Here is a 26,561-nt window from a genome sequence, read left to right as displayed (position 1 = left end):
CTTCACTAAAAATCGTGCCTAAGTAGATGAAATGCGTTACTTGTTCTATTATAGGTTCTCCATTCACAATGCAGTTGATATTTTCAATGTTTCTGCCTATTTTCATTGTCTTTTTCTTGTTATTGCTGATTTTCATACCAAATCTATCACAACAGTTATTCAATTTAGTCAGGGAATCTTGCAGACATGTACTGGATTTATTAAAAAGTATAACACCATCTGCTTAAAGTAAAGAGCTGAGATCAACATCTCCAATTTTGATATCAGGTTTAATACCACATTCCTTCATAATGTGATCCATATTTTTTGTTTTTGTGGCATTGTCACTATGACTTGACTTGTCCCGTATTTAGGCCTACTGGCTCATGCCGTTCGTATTAGGCATGGCCTATTACGATTTGAAATCGTCACCGCTTCGAGGATAAGGTGGTTGGCCCTATGCCTACCGGTGTGTCCCGTGTCTGCAGATGCGTGTGTTCACGAGGCGGTTTGCCTGTTCGAGGGAACGAAAAACACCCGAATTTCCGGGTGAAAACCCCCCTACCTCCGTACGAGACTGGATAACTCACTTTTAGTCGAAAGAGAGCAGATAAAGGTTCCTCACATCTTGGACCGGAATCGAGCCGAATGCTTTCTGACTAAAGGGCTTCGTCTATACCGACTGAGCTATGTAGGCTCTATTGGCAATATAATAATGTTAAATATAAGAACTTTTTTTCGGTTGAAATACGAGAGCTGTTTTATTATAACGAGCATCTTCAGTCGTTCTCTGTATTTTCGTAAATAATACATCTGCCAAATGGAGTGATCATTTTTTCGCAAATCGTAATTATAACATTAATTAAAGTTAATATGAAATAATGTGCTACAGCATACAAATCACATATAATATGATTACAGTCTTTATTTTCCGTTTTACTCTTTACGTTTGTTCATCCTGACTGCCGAACTAAATGTACGATTTCATCCCTTCAATGGAATGATTTTCTATTCTTTCGTAATATTTTACGAAATATACGCTCGGCCAACCAGGCCAGCGGTTAGCGTATCTATTCTCCAGCCAAATGGCTGCGGGTTCGAATCCCGCCTAGGGCATGGATGTTTGTGATTGTCTGTGGAAATGCTAGTGGAGGCGGCGGGTGGTAGATGGCGTAGGTGTAGTTGCGGTTACTTGTAGTTGGTGGATTTGAGTGGTGGAGAAGGAGAGATGTAGATTAAGTGTCTTTCCTCGATGAGTCTTTGGACTCCCTGGAGGTGTCACGTAATAATAATAATAATAATTGTTCATAAATGGTACGTTCCCGGTATGAAGTTCACGGAGGCATTTTTATATTTTGTGAAAGACTATAAAATCTCCATCAAATAAAACTATTGGCTATAGTTTTGAGGCAGTTCTAGTGTTTATTCAATAGGTCGTACGGAAATTTTTTCTGACTTGTTAACTCTCTTAGTAAACAGTATGTATTAACGTAATGAATCTGATTCTTCTTATCTGAAGGCTTTAAAACACACGAAATCGTGTTTTAAATCCTTTATTTCTCCAAAACTTCCCATCATGATAATGACATTAATTAAAAACAAAAAAAAAAAAATGTCGAACTTCGAAATCTGTCAAAAAAATTCTTACTTGATGATATTATTGTTTGGTATAAGTCTGTTTTTTTCTCTTATAGGTGGCGCTAAACCAAAAGATGACGAATCCCTTGTTCCATTTACAGTTCAGGTAGCAAAAGAAGTATTGGACGATCTCCAAACTCGCTTAACAAACGTAAGACTGGCAGAACCACTTGAAAATGTAAATTTTGAATATGGATTTAATTCTAAATATCTGAAACAAGTGATCGAGTATTGGAAAACAAAATATGACTGGAAAAAGGAAGAGAAAAAGTTGAATTCTATTCCCCAATATACTACACAGATTGAAGGAATCAAGGTTCATTATTTACACTTAAAACCAGATGTGAAAAATGCGAAAAAGGTTCGATATTATGACTTTTAATAAGCAACTTAATAGTTTTAATTAATTATATTTTTCAGTAATAAAAAAAATTCTTAAACACATATTTTAATTCCTCAGTAGAAAGGCCACCTGATAATTAAACCAAACGACGTCTTTTTGCAGCAAGTTTTCATATAATGTTAAAATCAGCACATTTTCTTATTCATTCAGGTTCTTACTCTTCCTCTGATGCTCATCCATGGATGGCCAGGATCTGTACTGGAATTTTATAAGATAATTCCTCTGCTTACAAAGACATATGAAAATCAGAATTTTGTATTTGAGATCATCTGCCCTTCAATTCCAGGATATTCATTCTCCGAAGCTCCCCACCAGCCAGGTAAGCTAGAATATTAATCGCACTGAACAGTTAGAATAATTGCTATACTAGAAATCGATATTATTATTTTGTTAGATATTTTACCAAAAAAAAAAAAATCAGCTAACGCCTTTTTATTCCCGATATTTTACCATTAGATTCTAATTGAAAATTTCGACATAATTATAACACACATAGTATAATTTTTCAAAATTATTATTATAAGTACAGATAATAAATACCAACATAGCTATTGTAATTATATACTAATTATTATATATTTTGACTCAAAGGAGGGCTAATAATTATAAAGAAATATTTGAAAAAGCTCCCTAGTAATGATGTCTTAAAATAAACAGCAGAACTATTAGAAAATTAACTATAGATGGCGCCACTTGACAATTAGCCTTGTGGAAAATGAAACTGCCGCTTACACCTACAGAAAAATTAATTTATTTATTGTTTCATAGATTCAGAGTAGTAATTCTGTCGTTAAATACCCCGAGCCCTCTTTAAAATATTTGCTATTTCACCAAGTCGAGTAGCCCTTTTCTTTTTTGTAAACAAAAGCGAGACGAGGTGCCTGTTCACGCTTCGGTGCGTCCGCTGCGGTCACCCATACACTTGCATGTGAGATGAACGACCGTTGGACAGGAAAGAGTTCCTACCAAAATATCAATTTATTCAAAAAGTAAGCATTTTCCAACATTGCGGAAGTTTTCTAATGTTGCGTTAAGGCATACAAAAGGTAAGATATTGTCTGCGATGAAATTTGGCAATTTTGTCGCGGAGTGACTTCAAGGAAATTATAACCTTTGTGGTTATAATTTTTCATCACTGCTTCAGATGTATGTAGTTTTAACCAAGTTTAGAACGACATTGATGTGCTTCGGAAGGTAGCCCAATTGCAGAGCAGGAAGATTTCTCACCTATAAATAACTTAAAAAATAATATTACCTATTTTCACATGCCAGGTAAACAAACTACTGTGTACTTATATTAATATTTCACCATCCAGACTAATCACTTTCCAACTTCTTTTGTAATGGCTGTATCGAAATGTAGTATCTGTTCTTACCAGCAGAGCATTAAATTCATGGTTGACCATTTTCGTTTGCTTTTCTTTATGCAAAAAGATACTTTTTTTTTTTAAAGCCTTTGAACTAAAATACTATCCAAATTGCTGTTGAATTGTTGAATTAAATTTTTCAACATACAGGCGCGAAATCTGTGTTTTCAGAAAAAAGCAAAAAATAGAGAGGCAACTGTGTATAATGGAATCGTTGTCTTGAACACCAATAGATCAGCTTATGTAGTTCTTTGACTCTAGCAGCTGAGACGGATGTGGGGGAGGGGGGGGGAGAAGAAATATGGGAAACTTTTCTCTGGTGACAAGTTAATGAGACGTAAAAAAACGCAACAAGAATGAAAATTACTTGTAGAATGTGAACAAAACCAGAACTTAATGTACGTGAAATGGCAGTGACAATAGCATTGTACTGTAAGAAGATGAATTTGATGGCTGCTAAACAGAAATGTAAAAATTGGCTTCTATCGCTGAATGTTTTTTTTTTTCTTTTTTTTCTTCTTCTTCTCCTCGCGTAGTATTTTGGGAATTTCTTTAACGAATTTACACGCGCTATCATCTGATTTATTTATTTATTTATTTATTTTGTCTAATGAGATCCTTCGTAATTATTTCGGAATTTTCTAACTCAACAGTATAAATGTAAACATTTCTGCAATTCCTTTTAAAATTAAAAATAAAAATTTTGTAGGGTTATAGTTTGTTTTAGTGTGCAATGAAATTTCAAATAAAAACAGTAATAATGCTATTTCCTGGGCAACCGATTAAAAAGAGGAAGTTATTCGTTTATACAATATCGGTGGAAATTTACATTTGGTTACGTCGTTCATCTCTTGGTAAAAAGTCCTTATTTTTATTCATGTTTAGAAAAATGAATAAAAATACACTTTCGATTTTTAACAATCAACAACATAGTAAGTGAAATTATAGGCTTAGAATAGCGTGATGGTTTTTTTCAGCTTGTTTCGTTCATTCTATTTTAGATAGCTATCGTGACATCTGTCTAAAAGGAAATACAAGGAAAATACTTTCGGGTGTTGAATATAAAAAGAGACTAAACGTAAAATTGAGGAAAAGTGTAAAACATTCCTGCTTACAAAAAGAATAATGTTAAATTTTCGAAATTTCGATAGAGATGACAAAAATTGATCACTCTCTTTTTGTAGATAAGAATCTGCTTATTAGTCAATTGCGTAACAGATGCCATTTTAATTCCGATAATCCACGTAATTCTACAATGGAAATGGGATATTATTATTAAGTAAATTTGTACATGACGAAAATGATGCCTGCTTTGTTAGTAGAAATCGCATATTTATACACGCAACACAAGACATAATAGTAATGGAGATATACAGGAGTTCCACAAAAGCATGCGAATATTTTGAATACCGCTACTTTTGAAACCATTGTGCGTGCGTGCGCGCTCATCCTAATCAGTAGAGTATCAAGACGACAGTTCAACAAAATATCCGGTCTTTTATAGTATGCAAATTTTGAGGCACAACGAGAATTTAGGCCTAGTCAGTAGACTAATTTACGTATGAATAATCACCGTAAAGGTTTCCTAATATTGAGAAACACAAGTGGATAGGATGCCCGAATTTTTAAAGTATCTATTGAGTACGTTCATGAGTCATTCTTACGAAATTCGGCGAAGTCAACCACTCCTGCTGGTTGGAAGTTAGTCATTCTTAAATTTACTGCAATACTTCCTATGGATTGTACATCATTCAGCAAATCATTGAAACTGATGGGCAAATCTTTCGAATTCTCCATTATTATTATTATTTGCGCCTACACAGAGGACTTATTGCTGCAAGCCACTCCACCAGATAATAAAATATTATCTGAGACCTTCAAGGAGTCTCATCGAGGGAGGCTATAAATCACTCTAACCAGCTATCATACCTTCCCTTAAATTCATTCACATTAGATACACTCAGTAACCCTAAGGGCAAATTATTCCACTCACTCACTGCTCTCTGGGAGAAAAACCTAGCTCTCACCCCTTTCTTGACTACGAACAAACTTAACTTCCATGGATGCCCTCGTGTTCTCTCCTCACTTTCCATATAACAAAATATTTCATCAGTTGAAATCTTATAACACCCATTAAAAAGTTTATAGACCTCTATCACATCACCCCCCTCTTTCTCCTGTTAATCAGAGTCTGCAATCCACATACTCACAATCCCATAATCCAGATATCATTTTGTAACTCTTCTTTGCATCCTTTCCACAGCTTCTTTATCCCCTTGGAACCGGGAGACCAAATCTGCACACAATAATCCAGGTGTGGTCTCATCAAAGCCTTTTAAAGAGGCAAAATGACTTCCTTATCTTTACATGTCAAGGTTCATTTCAACATCGCAATTATCCTCTGAGTTGTATTTGCAACTTTTGCTATGTGACCTTTGAACTTTAAATTCTTATCCACCAATAAACCAAGATCCTTGCCAATACACCAAGATCCCATAACCCCGCAAAACATAATATGCTGCTGGAACTCTAATCACGCCAAAGTGTATAACTTTACACTTACTAACATTAAACTGATAGCCATTTTAGTTTGTCCAAATTTCAATTTGTAATTTGGACAAATTTCAGTTTGTCCAAATTACAAACCATTTTGTAATTGCTGAATATCAGTAGCATCCCTGATTGCCCTGCCTATCTTCTCATCAGCAAACAATTGCAAATCTGATGATAGACCCTGCCTGATGTCGTTAATGTGTAGATTGAACAATAATTGCTCAAGGACTGAACCCTGAGTTACCACTGGTTATCTTAAATCTGGCAGATTCACACCCACTGTATACCACCTTTTGATATCTGTCTGTCGACCATCCAAGTCAAGAGATTATATTCCAATCCCATATCCTCCAGTTTATGCGACAGCCTCTCATGTGGTATCCTATCAAATACCTTAGAAAAATCCAACATTATTATAGTGTATCCATTCCCTTTATCCAATCGGCCGTAACATTGTTATAAAATATGAGCAAATTGCTAAAACATGACCTTCCTTTAGTAAACCCATGCTGTTCCTTGCAGAGTAGAGCATGTTTGTCTACCCTTTTCTGTATACGAGTTTTTACCAACTTCTCTAAAATCTTCACTACCACACCAGAGATAGACAGGTCGGTAGTTAGACACATCAGTTTTTCCACCACCTTTGTACAATGGAACTGTCATACATTCCTGTGGTATTATTCTTGAGCTGAGACTAACGTTATACAATATAAATATCTCCCAAATATATATTATCAGCTAATTGATGGGTTCTATGGTTAGTGTACCTATTTGACGGAGGCAAAACTCGAGTTTTTAGGCAACAAAAAAATCCCTTTATTAAGATTGTTCACGTTCCAGATAGCATTCAAACTCAAGTGTTTCTATCCGAAGAACATCGTTGCTTACATTTATTACAGAAAATTCTCATATGCATGGGAAGAAGGAGAACAATTTCGTCAGCAGTGTAGTGTATCACAGTTGTAAAGTTTGGTGTCTAGTCCCCCCCCCCCTCCCCCCCCCAGTATATAGACCACCGAAAGAGATTCCCTAAAGTAAATGTGCATGTGTCCCCTTACTAAAACATAAATAATAGATTCAATTTTTTTTTTCTTCTCCGATAAAACAATAAGCAGATTTCATTTTTCCAACTAGGATGGAAATTTGCATTCAGGCATTTTGGAAACGTACAACAACACGTGGGTGCCAATCACACATATTCTTCCCTGGGCAGAGAAAGACCAATTCATTGTCAGCCTCGTTGTTCTGAGTTACATCCTTGGAATTTTTCTGTGATGAAGGTTGAACAGCACACTAAAAGACAAACTTAAAGACGTTGCAATTCTTATTGAATCTATTTAATTTTTTCATCTAGACTGTAGTTAACAGCATTTGTCAGAGTTAAAATACTGGTTTTGTTTTGTACAAACTATTTAAATGAATTAATATAAAGTACCTTTTAGTAATTAAGACTAAACTTTGTTTTTGTCATCAATTTAACTGATTATTCTTTTATATGTAGAGAAGTGATTGTATTTGTTTTTTAAATTTCTTCATTAAGGATTCTCTGTCGTGGACGCATCACGTATTTTTGTCAAGCTCATGGAACGTCTTGGTCACAAGAAGTTTTATGTTCAAGGAGGAGACTGGGGAAGTGCTATCGCCACCTCAATGTCTCAGTTTTACGCCGAAAGGTAATATTTGATTCTCTTGATTTCATCGCTTTCATTTTCCAGAATGCACCGAAAAGGGTCGGTAAAAGGATGGCGAATATTTATTATTATCATTATTATTATTATTATTATTCCGTGACACCTCCACGGTGTCCAAAGACTCATCGAGGGAGGGCAACTAAACTACATTTCTGTGTCTCCACCAACTACAACTAACCGTAACGACACCAACGCCATCTACCGCCCATCATCACTACTAGTATTTCCACAGACAATCACGTGTCCACGGCGGGATATTATAAGACAATTTGCAATTCCTTACTTAATGTCTGAATTCGTTTCTTCCACACTATTCCACTGTTTCTCATATCTTTAGTTTGTCTTCTAGAAAAGTTCTGACACAGACTGCAATAAAGAAATGTTACATTTTCATCGCATGTTGGAACAAATGAAAAAATAGATTTTCTCTGCTTTAAAAAGAGTGTTTCATTCTTTTAAAACATGTTTTAGCATTTCAGTAATTTTTGTAAGATTTTTTTCCAAGTTTCGTAAAATTGTAGATATTCATTCTCAATTCTAGATATTTCTTTACCACTTTAGGATGAATTCATTAAATACCGCTCGATTAAAAGCCTTCGCCAACACACTAATAAAAATCAATTTACTATTGCATACAATTCATGAATGAAAATCTCAATAGGAACGTTCGATTCAGTGTTGCTATATTTTACTCACTTGCATGTTCATACGTTATCAATCTGATTAGCTTCTGGGACTAAATGCATTGATATTCGCTATTGGGATGCATCTAATAAATCATACCATGATTTATTAGAAGATTACTTATTTCTTCACATCTCTATTTTGTTAATCCTTCCTCCTACTTATTCTTTTTGATTAGTTCACTTTACGCAATCTTGAATATTTATTTACTTTCTAATATTTTCATTTTTCATATAATTCTCTGCATAATCTTCAATTTCATCCAGGCTTTGAATACTGCTAATTTGGTGATATTCTGTGGATGATTTTTTCTTATTCGCTACACGTTGCACTGTATATTGTTCCATTTCTTATCATACAGTTTAGTCTGTATGCGAGTGCAAGTTGCATTTTTTCCCTTGTTACTTGAATTTATGGGATTTCGTACAGAAATATACACCTATTTGCATCAAAGATTAAAGAAAATTGCAGTCTCTGAAAGTCCCTTGATACTAATAGTAGTTAGGGGTATACTGACTCATTGGGCATTGTTTAAAAAACATTTGTCAGGAGAATTTGATGGAATTTAATTTTTTTTTTTTCTTCGGTCGAATGATTTTTCAGAGAAAGGATACTGTACGAAAATGGACACCCAGCCCCTATCAGAATCCGAAAACAGTTACAAATCCAAAGATTACCTTGTCAGATACATCAGTGCACGCAACTAAAAATTGATCTAACAGACTATGATACAACAAGTCCCCATCCGAGAAGTATTAGAATCTCAAATAGTGCAGCGTGATAGTTTTTATTTGGAGTTTTTTTTTTAGTTGTTCAGAAGTCAGCTCAAAGACATCCAGGTTAGTGTTAGCCAGAGATGAACGTTCTTTGGAAGCCAAATTCTCTTTAAATTAGTTTTTTTCCAGAGACTGCTCAATTTAGAAACTCTTTTTTTTTCTTTTTTCTGATGTTTAAATTCATTCCGAAGTCATAAACAATGCAATCTAAACTCTCTTTTTGTTTAGTTTGTAGCGAGAGAAAAAAAGATTTTTAATGGGAAATGATTAACTTCATCCTTGTAGTTTGCGAGAAGAATGGATTCTTTATACTAAGAAACTTGGTAAAATAACATTCAGACATCTTTAGAATCGAAGAATTATGTTCAAAACATTAAAAAAAAAAAAAAAACTTTCATGATTAGAAACATAGCATCTTAACGCAACGAATAAGGCCGTGGATTCGAATCTCATCATGGGCCTAGATGTTCTGTGAATGCCTTCAGATAGTAGACTATTTTCGACGCAAGATAGGAGACTACCGTCCTGTTTTATTGGTGGGCTAAAGGATTGAAAAAGTTTTCATATTTGGTCTCTAGAGGAGAGTTTCTGGATTATCTACATCTTAGTCCACTCACAGTACAAATATGAATGTGTTGTAAGCCTTTCAGAGGTGGATTCTCATTAAATAATAGGATAGTGTGCAGGGCGAATTCCCCATGCCTGATGCGCAAGCTCATTACTTGAGAAAGAAGTACTATTTATTTGTTAATAAATGCATGCATTTATAAGCATTCCGTTTAGGCTTTATTTTTGTAGACAGAAGACGTCTTAAGCTTGCGCAACAATAATTGAGCTTTGCGTTATGTATCGAAGGCCGATGCTTGCTGGTCTAGTCCTTGTAGCTCCTACAAACCGAGCAAGCCAAGCTACCTTGGCTTGCTCGGTTTGTAGGAGCTTCCCGGTCCTCGCTGCAGCGCTGTGATTTCATACGCGCGCATAGCCATTTCTGCTCTCTTCACGTCGACTTAAACACAGGCCATACGCAGTCAAAGTAGCTCTAGCCAGTGAGCTTCAGCCAGCCTTTACAAGTGTGCGTGTTGCTTGGGAAAATTAAGTTACAATCAACTTTTTATGACAATGTTATTGACCAGTTCATAAAGAACCGTAGGGTAGAATTTGTATTCAAGTAGCTAAATTGAAAAAGAATATCATTTGTGAAATAAATGTTGTATTTGTATGCTTAAATGTACATAAAGTTGTAAATATATAGTTTTAAATGGTCAGTAATTCATTATTCCGCTAATCATACTTCAATCACACCTTTCACTCCCTGAATGATAACAAAAGCAAGCGTGAATTTCATGACCAGCATTCGCCCCTGGTAGTGTTGATATTGTTATCAGGGAAAGAAAAGGTTCAAGACTACAAATTATGCTATGAACTTCATATTTCAATTGGGAGACAACTTCGTGATCGTATATTAAAGAGTTATTTGTGAAAAATAAGTAGCAAACTAAATGCGGAAAGTTTCCCAAAAGATAAACGGGGAATCGAATTCGAATTATTAAATCAAATTGTTACAAAATTTTAATATAATTTTTGAAGTATATACAGTTCTTTCTCTTTATATACGCCTGTTACAGATCAAAATACTCGAACGGTAATGATTTTTTTAATCAATCCTACAGAGGCCTCAAAACCTATGCTATAAGAGTGCGTTTCTTGATCTTTACCATTTAAGTCATTTACAGACTTCGTTTCTTTCATTTTTTTTCTCTTGTTTTCTTCATAAGGAGCATTAAAAATTGCTAATATTTCTTTCAGGATAAAAGGACTTCACATCAACATGGTTAGTGTCCAGCCTGGATTACTGGAAAGTGGGAAAATAATTCTTGGAAGTGTTTTTCCCTCCTTAATAATGGACGAAAAAACTCCTTCAAATCTGTATCCTCTGACAGGTTTCCTAAAGTATATACTTCGAGAAACTGGCTATATGCACATTCAATCCACTAAGCCTGATACTGTTGGTAAGTTTCAGGAACGTATTATAATATGTTTATACATTTCACTTAATCCAACGTAGTCTGCCGGCGGAAATAGGCTTATCTTTATTTTAGGGTTATCTTTAAAATGTTTTATTTGTTAAAAGTATGCTTTTGAACCCTTTTTAAAGAAAATTAATATTGTTTAATTTGTGGTAGTGAGTTATAATTTTGTTGAAAATTTGCAAAGTTCTGTGCGTCGTTTTATCTCAATGTTTGTGTTAATCGGAGTTAAATGATCGCTGTTATCAATTACAGCAAAATTTAGATAAGCAATAGTATATTACTCTCTAGGATCACATGAACTAGGCATGCGCTAAACATGCAGTGCATCATCATAGGATATTTTATTAATATTAGAAATCAGATCTTTTTTTTTTTTTTTTTCTTCTTTTATACTGGATTACTGTAATAGAATTGAGCAAAACACTGTATCATTTTTCACCGCTAGAGTGTACTATGTACAATTAGCACATGCGCGTTGGAAGGAGCACATGCAAACGAAAGCTTCAGCATTTAGTTCTCGTATTTTTGTTATTGGACTCCTGAAGCAGCGTAAAAAAAAAAAAAAAAAAAACCTCGAAATAGCATTATAGGAAAATGAATAAAAATAGCGTATCCTCTCTCCAGCCAAAAGGTTACGGGTTTGAATCCCGCCTTGGGAATGGATGTTTATGATTATCTGTGAAAATACTAGTGGTAGCGGTAGATGGTGTTGGTGTAGTTGCGGTTCGTTGTAGTTGGTGGATTGAGTGGTGGAGACGGAGAGTTGTAGAGTAGACACCTTCCCTCGATGAGTCTTTGGACTCCTTGAAGGTGTCACATAATAGTAAAATCCGTATAATCAGTACCGGTGTAACTGATATCAGTGTGTAGTAATTTAACAAAACAGTTATGGAATGGGGAAAACAAAAACATAAGCAATTATTAGCTTACCAGATACCAGTATGTATAGTATATAAGAATGAAAAATAAAACTTTTTTTTAATTTTATTTAGTTTGTAATTTTATTTATTTTTTTAAATTTAATCTTATTCGAAATTATTTTTCTGAACTAGGGGGGGGGGGGGGGATATGCACCCCCTGGCGCCTACGGCTCCCAACTCCCGAGTTCCGGACTGGTAGGCCGGTTCTCCATGAATTCTGATGACTTGAATTTTGAAGACTCGAAAGGGGAGTTCCGTCCCCCTGGTAGGCCGGAAATTCGAGTCTTCAAATTTTTTGAAGAGTCATCAGAATTCTTCTTGAATTCTGATGACTCGAATTTTGAAGACTCGACACTCAGGGTAGCCCCTGAGTTTCAAAGCGTTTCAAAAAACGTGACATAAAAAGGCTTATCATATCATATATATATACAGGGTGTTCGGGATAAATTTGACAGTTTCGTAAGGAAAAAGAAAATCTTCTTTGTATCTATTAAATTTAATGAATTGACAAAAAAACATTACAGGCAGAGTTAATTACAATACTATCAACAAGATTTACTCAAAATAACCACCATTAGCATCGATCACAGCTTCAATTCTGCTTCGGAACCTCGAACAAGCTGATGCTACAGTCTCCCTGGGAAGGGCCGCAAAAACTGTTTTAATTTTATCCATTAACTGGGCTTTTGTATTACTGGAAGTGCGATTGGTGTCTTTTTCAACTGCGCCCCATACAAAATAATCCATGGGGTTAAGGTCTGGGGAGTTTGGAGGCCAAACATTTGGACTGGTGAAGTCGTAGAAATTTTCAGACAACCATTTTTGACTTTTCCCAGAGGTGTGGCATGGGGCCGAATCCTGCTGCCATACATACGGCCTACCATTGGCTACCCTTGTTATCCAGGGCTTGACTACAGTTAGCAACTCCACGAACAAAGCCCGAATTCCAATGCCAGGGTTCTTCAACACCTGTTCCTGCAGATTTGCGAGGAATTCTGCTGTACGAACGCAATCAGATCGTCTGCTAGGGATCTTTCTTCTTGCTACATCCTCGTAGTCACCATTGCAAGTCTCTAGTTCATGCCTGATTGTTTTTACTGTATTCAGGGAGCATTGGGCAGCAGTCGTAATATCCTTATTTTGATGGCGGGCACGAATCATCATGATACAAGTTATTCTCTTCCATGATTCAGGTGGGTTCCAGCTATCCATCCTTTCTGACATCTTGTATATGAATGAAGAAGGGTCCAAACTTTTAAATGAAGAGAAGTGTGTGTTAATACATGTAGCTTATGGAAAAATATAATTAATTATAAATATGTCAAATTTATCCCGAACACCCTGTGTGTATATATATATATATATATGGTAGATATAAAGTTTCTTTATGTCTATCAACTGATTTTATTAATTAATTTATTATTATTTATTTTATTTGTTGTTATTATTTATTTATTTTCTTTATTATTATCAACATCATTATTTTATTTATTACTATTTTTATTTATTTATTTATTTCTATTTTGGAAATTTGTGATTTTTTCCCCCTTGGTTTTTGTTTAAAAAAGTTATCACGAAGGAAAATAAGAAATGTTGTCTTACAGGTACTGCTCTCGGTGATTCCCCAGCAGGACTGGCAGCTTACATCCTTGAAAAATTTTCAACTTGGACAGATCCATCTGCAGTGAAGGCTCCTGATGGCGATCTTAAGAAAAAGTTTACTATGGATGAACTGCTAACGAATGTCATGATGTATTGGGTGACAAACAGTATTACATCAAGCATGAGGTTTTATAAGGAAAATTTTGGTCCACAGATTTATGAATACAATCTTCACAGGTTAGTTATTTAAAATATTAAGTAATATTTCTTCATATACATCTTCATTTATATGAAGATTTATATACAGTTTAATCATACAGTAAAGAAACCATTTTTATGTCAAACTACCTATTTCTGAACAATTCGAATAAGTCGAATGAAATATTCGACTTATTTAATTGCCAAAATGAACACTTTAAAGTACTATTAATGTAAACAAAATTCGTTTTCCCTACCTGGCTGTTTTTCATTTTTTATTTCCCTTATGTTTGCGAATGCTTTTCTACTAAGTCGTTACATCGATACTTTGTGTGTGGGTTCGTATCCTGTCTAGGACGTGAAAAACCTTGATAATGACCTTAGAAATGAAGCGAAGTCAGTGATACATCATTAGAAGAGTGCTTCCTCCTGATAATTCTGATTTTATCTTGGTCCCATCAAAAATGAATAAACCATACACTTGCCTCGTGGCCTTAGCTCACTTCATCTAATTGTCAACAGCAAAGGTAGCAGTAAGAACGTCATCATTGCATTTGCCAAAAATAAGGAAAAGTTCCATGCGTTTAGACCAATAGTTCCTAAAAAGTGAGGCCTGTACCCATTGGGAACACGAGTGTGTTCGTATGAAATACTTTTAACACACATGATAAAAACATTTTTAAAATATTTTGTTTGTTTGAGATAATTTAATTACTATGATTGGTGCGGTATTAACAAAAGATCGCGCGACTCAATAACAATGACAAGCCGGCGATTGATGAATTTAAATGCTGATTCTCTTCAACCAAATTCCAAAATATCTAAAACTTCCATAAGCATTCACTATCTATTTCTTAAAGTTTTAAACTTTTTTCGTGTGCGAAATATGAAAAACCTTTTAATTTCTTTTTTCGTAAAGTAAAATCAGGGGTGCGAGATATATGCCAGGCGAGTTATATTCAAATAAATACGGTATTTTGCAATGCTGGAATCTTCTGTAATCAAAACCAAGTTGTTCATTGTTTAATGCTATGTATTAACCCTTTGGCATTTATCTTTAATATTTTCATCGATCTCTGATAACTTAACCCTGTACAAAACACGTTACTAAATGGCACTTAAAGCAAGAGTTACATTTGGTCCGATACTGTTCTCGATAGTGCTCAAAAACCTATGAGAGCAGTATGTTATGTATATCAGGTGAGTCTGTTCACAGTCTTTGGATGTTTTTCAGATTGAACAACTGGAGTGTTCGAGAGTGGCCCACCGTATAAGACCGGGATTTGACAAAAGGTGTTCTCTCATTTAGCACCACAAACGTGCACGTAATTTAGAACATGCGAAGCAGCAAATAAATAAATAGCATTGTAAAACACATTTTTAAAACACCCACATTTTGCTGAAATGAAATATAGAAATGCTTTAATTAGAATCATAGTAAATACTCATGTACCTGTTCTGAGCTTTTAAACTTTTTTTACAGACTTCCAGTGAAAGTTCCAACTGCATTTGCAATGTTTCCAAATGAAATGGTGGTGGTGCCCAAATCTCTCGTACCGCAAGTATTCAGGAATCTTGTGCAATTTACAAACATGCCTCGAGGAGGACATTTTGCAGCAATGGAGGAACCGGCTTTGCTAGCAGATGATATCCGTTCGTTTATAAAAACGCTTGAAAATCTTGAAAACAAGAAATCATAAAGATTGCAGCTGTTAATCGAATTGTTTTTGTGAAGTAAATGATCCCTTTCAACCACGACTTCCTTTGAGAGGGGAGGTCATCCTGAAATGATGTTATTTTTTTTTAGAATGATTGAAAATTGCGATGCTTTGTGGCTAACGAAGAGAATGTCTAGAGCTTGTCACTTATAGTAAAAGTCTTTTCTTGTGGAAATTATCATTTTTTAAAAATAAATTCTAATATTTAGATAAACATTTATTTTACTTAAAAAAAAAAAGGATAGGGAAGGTAATTTCTGAAGCTGAAGATGAGAGGGATTAAAATGTCTTGAAAAATGTTAACGTCATTTCAGGGTGACCCTTATTTAGAATACTTAAGTTGTTTGTCAAATCTAAAGAATAAAATAAAACTTTGTTTGATTATTTTGATATTTAATTATAGTATTAAGCAGATCCAGATTTATATTTTTCTTCCTCGTAGGCACTATTTTTAGTGCACGCTTTTGTGTTTGAAAATATAATACCTTATTCAGTTCCGTATATTAGTCAAGTGTTTATAATATTTATAATTAATATAAGTTAAACTGTTTAAAGCCAGTTTTAATATTATTACGCGACACATCTAAGGACTTATCTTGGAAGGGTATTCCACTCTATTCAACCCACCATCACTATACTGAATTCTCCATCTGGCACTATCTACACACAACGCCATCTACCGTCCACTAGTAATACTTTTTTGTGTTTGTAAATTGCACGTGTTCTGTTCGTTGATTTGCCTACTTGTGGGATGAAAAAACCTGAGTTTCTAGACGAAACACCATTTCTACATATGGGATCAGCTAACTTACCTTCACTTAAATAATAGGCATTTTTCATAATTTATTTTTGCATACTGTTGCCTAGTGTAAATACAGTACTGGAGTTAAGGGCTTGCATTTAACAACATGGGTGTTATCATTCCCTGATCAAGACTAGATTTTAACAGCATCGTTTTTCAATTCCTTATAGGGATCCAAAATTAAGTCAGAGGTTTTCCAAATTTTTTATACTTTGTGCACTCTCTTAAAATGTTTTAAGTCCCCGCCCCCCCCAGAACAAGTGGAAATAAATAGATTTGACATGAAAATTAACTATATATATAAAGTTGAAAGTTTTTTTGTTTTTTTTTTACCTTGGTTCTACTATACATTGAAGATGCCAAGAGATTATCCGAGCTACTTGTATGCATAGGCTAACGATTTCACATCACTTGCCTTACTATGTATCCCATAATGCAAAGCACACATCCTTTTGGATGTGTGAAATGCTATGCATATTGGGAAGGGCCACCACCCAGGCCGGTTTCAACCTTTATTGGGGGTCTCATCAGTGGGATTCAGAAGAGATACCAACGTTGAAGCAATGCAGAAGTTATATATATATATATATATATATATATGTCATATAAAAGTAGCCAAAGGTGCTAGACCTTATTAATAAAAATATAATATTGCTGCAGAGAATCACCTTTTTGTATGTTATATCGTTGGCGAATTTAAGTTTTAAAAATACGTTTGAAATGTATATTATAAGCATTGTCATTTACTTTCTAAAATCGCCGAGGCTCTGAGTTTCAATTCTAACTGCTGTATGACAGGTAAACTACCTCAACCAAGCAGAGGATTTTAAAAATGTTTGCTTTATGTTAAAAAGTGTGTTTCATATTAACGGAATGGTTCCAACAGACCATCACCACTTTGGGAACTTCTGTATTAAGTTATAATATATTATTGGTTTACAGAAGTTGCAAGAATTCATTCACAGTTCTTATTTGCAAAGCTAGTCTAGAATTTGGGTAAGCATGAGCATTAACTTGACCTTTTTTTTTTTTATCATACTTCAAGAATAATCAATATATTTGAAGCTATTTTTTGAATACAGAAAGTTTATTCAATTGAGTTGTTTTTGAGATGCTTCACTCTTCTTTAGGATTAAATTAACAAAAAAGGGACTATAAAATATGTTACACACAAAGCAGGATCTCCTTTTTTTGTATTGTATTTTGTATTGTCTAGAACAGGCAGTTTTATTACTAAATCCTCATCACCAAAATTAATACAAAAACAAAGAATTATAATTAAATAAAATCAGCTATCTATATAAATCATAAATCTGATTATGTTATAATATAGTTCCTAGTCTGCACCTAGTAACATGGTGATAGCAGTAGTAGGCAAATAGGCCTAATTCAAAAGAAGAGAGAATAAAGTTTTTCCGATTACTCATAATTTTGGCTTAATTTTGACAAAATTAATCCTCAGGGCGCGTTGCTTATCCACTTAAAATACAGTTTCAGAATTCGAAATCTGTGCATGCCCTGTTATTATAATTTTCCCCCCCATTCTTTGCATGAAAAACAGTATGCAGTATTTCTCTTTTTTTTTTAAACTGCTTCTATTAAATTCGACTTAAGATTGAGTGAAAAAAAAAATTGTCGTTTTTTTACTGGGTTTACAGCTAAACTAAAAGATATGACCAAATGGATTCGTATATTTTCAACAATATATCTCCAGCTTTTTATTTATTTATTTATTATTATATTAATTCTCCTGGCTTCAAAGTCTCATCAGTCTCATTGTAAACCTTTATGCAGATATACGTAAGCATCACTTACGCAGCGTATATGCAAAATACTTGGTCACGTGCGTCACCACGTGTTTTAGGCAACTACTGTATTTAAGAATGCTGTTGGTCATAATCGTCAATAGTGTCGATCACAATGGGAAAAAACAAAAAAGGATCTTTCTGATTTCGATAAAGGGTACATTTTGGGTGTCCGTCTGGCTGGAGCCACGCTTTTGAAATAGCAGAGCTGACTGGTTTCTCAAAAGAAGAGATATCCCAAAGGATGTTCCCGAACCATATCTCATCGAACTATGCGTAGAGAATTGAAGAGGATCGGCATTGGTGTCCTATGCAAAAAAGAAAAGTTTCTACTTCAGTGGCCTGTACGTGTATAAGATTATACATCATATTACATTACAATGTAAAATAAGTGTGTATACACACACACACACACACACACATTTTTATATTTATACCTCTTAAGAACTTGAGCATCTAGATCATATCATCCCTTCTGTCAGCCAAACTCTGCAAATGACGTATATGACTTCAATCTATCCTTACAGCTAACATTCCACAGTCCTGAAACTATTTTTATCAACCGTCTCTGCACCCTCTCAAGTATCATCATCCTCCCAAACCCTGGTGATTTCATTTGAACACCGTAATCCAGATGTGTCCTGATCAGGGTATTATACAATGGAATCGATTTCATTTAATTCCTGCTGATTAATGTTTGTTTTAATATTGTAGCAATCCTCCAAGTTGTCGTTATTATCTTTGCAACATTCCATCAATTTAAAATTTCGATCCACCATAACCTCAAGATCCCCTGCTTCCTCAATTTCCTGTAGTATACTTCCACATATAGAGTATGTGGAAGTATACTATGTGGATTCTTTGCATGGAAGGTAGTTGAACCATGGAATTCATTGTCTGATAGAGCGGTGAGAGCGAGAACAGTCAATGAGCTTAAGGAGTGGAATGAGAGATTTTGTGTTTCCTAGAAGGTACCTCCCTCGATGAGTCTTGGTAGACTTTGTGTTTCTTAGGAAAGACCTCCCATGATGAGTGTTTTGACTCCATGAAGGTTTAAATAATAATAATAGCAATAATATTTATCCATAGATATTTATCCGAAAGTTTCAAGGCTGACTGTAACCGATGCGTATGGTTTACAGTATAACTTTGTGCCAACGCTAGGTATCGTTGTACAGCTATATTATAACTTTGTCTGAGTGTGTCTATTAGAGATTTCAGCGTTTATGAGAGAAATGCGAATTTATTGCCCAGTCTTTTCCTGTGTTTTTGATTTTCGATGAGTCTTGTGGACGAGCAAAGAGTGTGCACATCAAGCTTTGTTTTAAACTTCGAAAAACTGCGTCAGATTCCTTTTTGAAATGTCAGAGGCAGCAATGAAAAGATACAGAATTTCAAGTGGGTTTTTTCTTGGACAAATGGTAGAGGATTTTTGATCGTCCAAAGTTGGACAGATTATCGAAAAAGCAGGATTGATCTATGAATAGGAGATGTATTTATGAAGTCACCAGCATGTGATACCTATCTTGCTCAACATGCCAGTGCATTTCTGATACTGCTCAGCACAAATTGTACTATCCATGCAGTTTTTCTCATAAGGTCATGTGAAAAAGCATCCTTTACTGACTTGAGGGCAGTCCTGCGCCCATCATAGGGACATTGGTTCCCTGTAACTTTCTGTTCGCTAAGATCAAACTACAGTTAAATAAAAAGAAAGGAGATATTAGGAAGTTTCAGAAATCAAGAGACCGAATGGCGGGCAGTATAGAATGCCATAAAAAACAGGATTATTTATAAATTTGCAAAGTTTTACTTGGAAGAAAAGAACATTTTCGACGTTAATTTTGTCTAGGAACGTTTTGGATGTTTCTTCGTATAACGGAACCTTACTGTAGAGACCAAACATGGTCAGTTCGATCCTGTGGATCCGAAACTATGTAATTTCATTATATGCCCTATAAATTCTAAAGAACTAAGTAGAATTCGCTTGGTACTTTAGTATTTTACAAAGAGAGTCATAATAGACATTCATAGCCGGTTTGCAGGACGAAAAACTGGATTTTGTTTTGCGGGGGAGGGGAGGAGGAGGGAACCTTGCTAGCACATAGAGGTTCTTTGCGTCCTAGACGAGATTCTAACCTCTTTTAATAAATTACATGGAGGCTTAGACGATTGTTTGGGATTACAAGCTTTGTAAACCAGAGAAAACTGTATTTGTTGATGGTTTGTTTCAGAGATGAGAAGTGTCTTTCAGGTATTAAGTGCTTTGTAAATAATATCTGAAAGAAGAGGCTGTACAGGGTACAAGGACCTTTGTATCCTGTCCAGCCAGCCTGGTTGGCAAGGTGGGCAATGGCGCCTCTCTTTCTCCGACTAACAAGTTGTTAGTTCTAATTCCGCTGTGAGCATAGGAAAGTTTGTGAATGGCTTTCATCGCACGGTATGAGGTTACCATTGTGGTTTTTAGGGAAAATGGTTTCTGTGTAGAGATTTCTTATCAACTTACGGTAATGTAAGGTGATGAAATTTGCATTGAAATAAAAAGGGGGGTATACAGAGAATTCTCTGTGAGCTCAACTCACTGTCTCCCCATCTTGATATTCTGACTACAAAGACACTACTACCATCGATACACAACGCCATCTAACGCTCACCACCACAAGTGGTATTTTCTATTTAATACGTACGTTGATTTTTTCATCTGGTGCAACAGCTTGAATACATGCAACAAGTCTCTCTTTTATTTTTTTGGAATCAATTATGTATTTTGCTCTCCCATCTTTGATTATTCCAAAGCATCGACTGAAATTTATTTTCTTGAATAAACTGGTCTATAACTTTAAAACTAGCTTCTGCAGTTGTATGTCTTGGCATATATGTTGGTAACAAGAAGATCATCTTGTTACTGTTTATGTATCTTGTATCTGACAAACACCGAAAGATTTTCAGAATATCAGTGGATTCAAATAACTTGCATTGCGTAATAGCGTCCTTGTTAGATACGCGACAATAATATTTGCTTTAAGTTTGGGCCATTTCTGTGATTCTGCGATGAACAGTAATTTGAGAGATGAATGCGATCTTTAACTTTACTTGCCTTATCCCCCTACCTCACTTGCGCCGCTATTTTGGCTGCAGTTTTACTAATGTTTCGCCAATCATTTAATTTGCTTCAGATTTTACTAAGAAAAGCGTAGCACGGTTTTTGGGAATATTTTAAATCTTTACGTCTATTTTTGAAAAATTCTAAAGCGTAGCCAATTTTTCTACTTTCCTGGCTGTTTATGTTTTGTCTTGAAATGGCACTTTAGGTTCGATGGTTCCATATTTGTTGCTTCCATTCTCACAAAGAGTTACGAAACTCTTTGTGAGAGTTTCGTAACTAATGACACAATAGGAATAGACTCTTCCACGTAAGTCTATGAAAACACAACGTTTAGATAATCTTCGTTGTACTTTTCCCCCTTTTTTTTTCCTAGTTGACTCTTTTGGGAAACCTACAAATGGCTCATACTCATCATTTCCATTACAAATATTTGATCCTTTTATCTACGTGTTTCTTTCACGCAGTTACTACAATCCTTTTCATTTCCTTCATTATTTTCTATTGAGAGATTCAAACATAGAGATGTATATTAAAGGATTAATAGAAATTATTAAAAAATTAAGAACGATAAAATATATTAGCATTGAATGACAAAATAGCGGTTATTCAATAGATCAAATACTACATTCAAAGCACAGTTAATGACCAAAATTTATGTCTGGTGAAGCAATAAAAACCTGAAGTTGGACATCGTTTGGCAAGTGGGGAAAAAACTTTTTCCCCCCCACATAAAGTACATGCTAGTATAAAGGAGGTAAAGGCTACAAGAGAAACGTACGAGTAGTTGTTGCTTAAAAAGATTATTAGATGTATGCGAAGAATAGCAAAATAAAGTATTTGTATTCAAGCGTACAGAAAAAAGATTATTCAGATTTCTATGTTGCATTGCTCTAATAAAATTAAAAAAAAAACTTCATTTAATTAATTTGGTGATCTGGTGGCTAAGAAAAAGTTCCGTGTTATATCTACAATGCTGACTTTCCAGAATACGTAACATCTAAGCCTATCCACCCACCATACTAATCGACCTTTCATGTGAGGGATTAAAAATTAATGTTTAACTGTATTCATTTATTAGTAATAAGGTAAAATCTCTGTTGCTTACCAACTGTTAATAAACAAAAGGGAAGAAGATATAAGGTAAACCACTTTCGCTGGTAGTAATTATCTCAAGAATGAGAGATTAAAATAACTAAAGGGTAACTGCAGTGCATAGAAGAGAAAAATGCATTTTGGTCTTAATTTTAACGAAAAATTGCTCGACAGTTTTCACAATGTTAATCCCACCCAAGAAAGGTTGTTTAGTACTTACATTAGCATTTAGCACGTTGGTTGGGCTATGTGGAGATTATAATTTAATATAACAATTATTTATATTAATAATTAATGCAAACCAATGGATAGACATATGGAGGATAACATGGCTATTCGCTGGTGAATACACTTAAAAAAATCCGCGATTCAAGATAGATCTTCCAACTACGCTCCTGTTGTTAAGAACTGCATGAACATAAACTGGGAAGATTCGACACCGCACTGCAGCATTTCTTTATTTAAAAAAAAAGTATAAAAAAACAAGCAACTGGAAAAGAGAGTAAGGCAGACAATGTCGCCATTTCTACCCCAACCTTAACGCAATATAATATTATGTGTAAATAGTGTGGGTTCTACAGTCGATTTTTTTTTTTTTTGAGTTTGTGGAAGGAAAAATCAAATCTGAGTTTATGAAAGAAAAAAATCGGATTCGCATTGAAGAGATCAACTAACTCGGGAACTAGTCGAGGAAAAGCTTAGAAAAACCTTCCTCTAGTGTGCCACCAGAATCGGACTCAGAACAAGCTTTCTTCTGCAGGTCTAGCGTTATGGATGCAAATTCCATTTCCCCAGGGCTACCTGGGAAAACACCTTGCTTCATAACCTCCCTAGTAATCAGTGCAGCCCTCTCAAAAGAGAGGAGGTCACAGGATTAGGATTAATCTGATATTGGTTTACAATCTTATATGATGGGATTCACATTCCACTTTCCATCCTTTGCTTATTTCTCGGAACAATCAAATGTTCAGGTAAATAGCTGAAAGACAGGCTTAGTATGTTGCTAATCTAGTAGATCCAAATCAATCTTGTTTACTTCAATCGATTTACTGGAAAAGGAATGACTTTTTCGAAAAAATCTTTTCATGTCAAATGTATCATCTTCCTTACACTATGATTAACTGTAATTAATTTTGCACTTAATACTAAATATATACCACATATACTAAGATAAAATGAGAGTAGACAGTCAGTGACACGCTGTCTACTAAGTAGGATTTTCTGAGGTAAGTTGGATTATTAACTGGTATTTGAACAACCGAAGTTTGAAGTGGATTACACTAGAAAAAAAACTGCATTTCTGTAACTATTTAAAAAAAGCTTTCATTGGAGGGATATATATATATATATATATATATATATATATATATATACAGAAATTTATTTTTATAAATTGTATTTGATTGTATTTTGGACTCTGCATTGCATTCCTTACATCAGGGGTTCTCAACCTTTTCCAATGGCGTACCACTATATTTAATTCAAGATATTAGATGTACCAGTAAGGCAGTGGCTCACGTACCACCAGTGGTACGTGTACCAGTGGTTGAGAATCCCTGCCTTACGTGATTTAGTTTATAGAAATATTTTCTGCAAAAAACACAATGTTTGGTGATTTTTCGCAGATAAGAAATGCACGTTGTAATTATTAAAAGTTTACAGCATTTTCACATTAGTTTTGAAAATATTACACTTAAAAATTATAAAAAAAGAATAATTTACTTGCCAGTTATACCAAATAGTTATACTCTTTTAATATTTCAAAATTACCTTGCACGATTCCGGTGTTTGTCCTGCTGAGTAGCATATATTCTAAGCAGTGGTTTTGTGTTTCACTCATATGCCGTGAGGGGGATATTTTGCAGCAATGGAGGAACCTGTATTATTAGAAGAAGATATCACGTCATTTGTTATGGCTATTGTAAATCTTGGGAAAGTGAAGAAAATTCTACTATATAAACTGAAGCAGCAACAGCATATGACTGTGGCTACTTCTGTGTGTTAATTCACTTTTAATCATCTAGTTATTGTTTGTAATGAATTAAATTTTTTATAGTGTTTTATGAAATGAAGATAAGTGATTTAAATGTTTCAAATACGAATTATTCGCTTAATGGAGCCCATATGAATAATTGGTAAGTGTATTTTATGTAGCTTATTTAAAACATTTCAGACATTATTTAAACATAACCTTAGTGAGTGCTGAATGGGGGAAATTAAGTAGTTTGGTTTTAATATTGAACAAAAATTCACTGGTAAGAGTTATTTTGATTATGCCGCGGAAACATTGATAGTAAACGGCTTTTGTAATACATTGTTTATCGGTTAATCTCTACCGACCACTATATGTATTTGAGCAAGTGAAAAAGTGCTCCCTCTACCGACAGAGATGTTTTCTGGGATCTTGAGAGAATTAGTTGTGTCTTGCTAGTGAAAAGATCACGTTTGCTGATTTAGATTATAGCGGAGGTGTAAGTTTGAATTCTTTAACTTTGTTCGCTGAGTGGTTACGAAATTAGGTCTTTCTTTAAGTGTCGAAGTGTTTTTGGACTATGCCTTAACAGATGAATAAGCGAAAATTTTCATTACGCCTACTAAATTAACATAGATGTCAGTGGCACATCCAGGGGGGGGGCAGGGAACCCGGGCTTACCCCCAAAAAGAAAAAGAAATAATAGAAAATTTTCCAAAAATCTTTTCCTAATTATTATTATTTTTATTTATGTTGTATCGTGTCTTCTATTTCTATACTACTTATGAATTAGCGGTCACATAAGGTGGGAATACCCTCTAGCTCTCGGGAATCAAGGCAGATGTGAACGCGAGGCGAACGATGTAGTCAGATGAGATCACGGGTTTCATGTATTGGCGATCATTGCAGATGTTCAGTCAAAGGTCGTATGCAATGCGTAGTGTCTATTCTCAATTCGTCTACCCCCCCCCCCCCCCCCAAGATTACTTAAATCTTGAGTGCTCGGGCACCCCCCCCCCCCCCCCCCCCCCAAGATTAAATCCAGAGTGCGCGACTGATAGATGTTGAGGAGTCATGGTGGATATGTCTGCATTGTTAGGTAAATTGCTTATTCCATCTGTTGTTAAAATTTGCCCTTTGGTGTGTATAGACGCTAGATAAAATTTAAAAGCTTACGTATTTTTGTAATTAAAATATTAATTTACGAAATTTAATTTGGACATATGACTTTTCTGTGTTGAGTATTATTATAGAAGTTGCTTTTCTGGTTTAATTTGTTGAAACTGGAAATATTTCAAATTTTATTTGACATTTTGGAAAAAAAAGCGAGTCATTTCCTTATAATTTTCTAACGAAGAGGTTTAAACAAAGTACCAAATAATTATTGCATTTTTTCCAGAGTCATTGATAATTTGATTTAACCAATAATTGTCAAATTTTTGTAACAAATAGGACGCTGTTCATGTTAGGTATTTTACTAGCAGATGTTTTGAATTTGAGATTTCATACTCACAAAAATAATTTCGAAAAATATCCATTGACTTCTGGGTCAATGGATATTTTTCGGGGGTGGGGGGTGGGAAGAGTTTCGGCGTTAATAATAAACTCAGCTTACATGGACTTGAATAAAGTGACGTTTGCAAAGGGTGGTTGCAGAAAAAGTTGAATATTGCAGTACATAAAGAGAATTTGCATAATGTATTATTCTCTAGTATGTACGTAATTTCCTCTCGGGTGCTTGTGAGGAAAATTCTGTTTATTTTCAAGTAAAAAAGGGAACTTTTGTATTGCCTTCCAAATACAGCAACTCCACTTAGCTTTTGAAGTCAGCTTACAAAGTATGCCATTTGTAATGAGAAAATTAATCGCGTGTTAAATGTAAAACATGCCGATCACTGAGAAAAACGTACAGCAATTTAGATGGATTTTTTTCCCACTATTTTTATTATTTATTTTTTTATGGTGCTCTCTAAAATTTAACTAAAATGTCAAATAGCTATTTATAAATTGTCGCTAGTCGCCTAATTTGTTAATTCTGTGGTAGTACGAATTTATGGGGAAATTGTGAATATGGAATTTTAATAATATCGGAAGCTCGAGTTCACTCAAATTTCTTAACGAACAAACAAAATATGAATATGTAATATTGAAATATGCAAATTCCTTATGCATTGATAGCCAACTGCACTACGGTTATTAACAAAAAGATCGGTTTTTCCATTTGT

General features: G+C 34.7%; 1 protein-coding gene across 1 annotated transcript in view; it reads left to right on the top strand.

Moving 5' to 3' along the window:
- LOC150094743 (epoxide hydrolase 1-like) overlaps window positions 1–15,943 on the top strand; it is a 31,824-nt gene extending 15,881 nt beyond the window's left edge. Inside the window, exons 3-8 of the mRNA XM_090410884.1 lie at window positions 1,674–1,978; window positions 2,171–2,339; window positions 7,481–7,613; window positions 10,898–11,100; window positions 13,646–13,880; window positions 15,325–15,943. Coding sequence (XP_090267010.1) covers window positions 1,674–1,978; window positions 2,171–2,339; window positions 7,481–7,613; window positions 10,898–11,100; window positions 13,646–13,880; window positions 15,325–15,541 — 1,262 coding nt within the window. The 3' untranslated portion in view covers window positions 15,542–15,943. The remainder of the gene's footprint in view (window positions 1–1,673; window positions 1,979–2,170; window positions 2,340–7,480; window positions 7,614–10,897; window positions 11,101–13,645; window positions 13,881–15,324) is intronic.
- Window positions 15,944–26,561: the final 10,618 nt, after the last annotated feature.

Source organism: Typopeltis vanoorti, chromosome 21 (assembly GCF_054136105.1).
Source record: "Typopeltis vanoorti isolate ZY-2024b chromosome 21, IOZ_Tvanoo_1.0, whole genome shotgun sequence".
Classification (NCBI taxonomy): domain Eukaryota; kingdom Metazoa; phylum Arthropoda; class Arachnida; order Uropygi; family Thelyphonidae; genus Typopeltis; species Typopeltis vanoorti.
The sequence above is the reverse complement of the archived record's forward strand: the minus strand, read 5'-3'. Positions and strand labels throughout refer to the sequence as shown.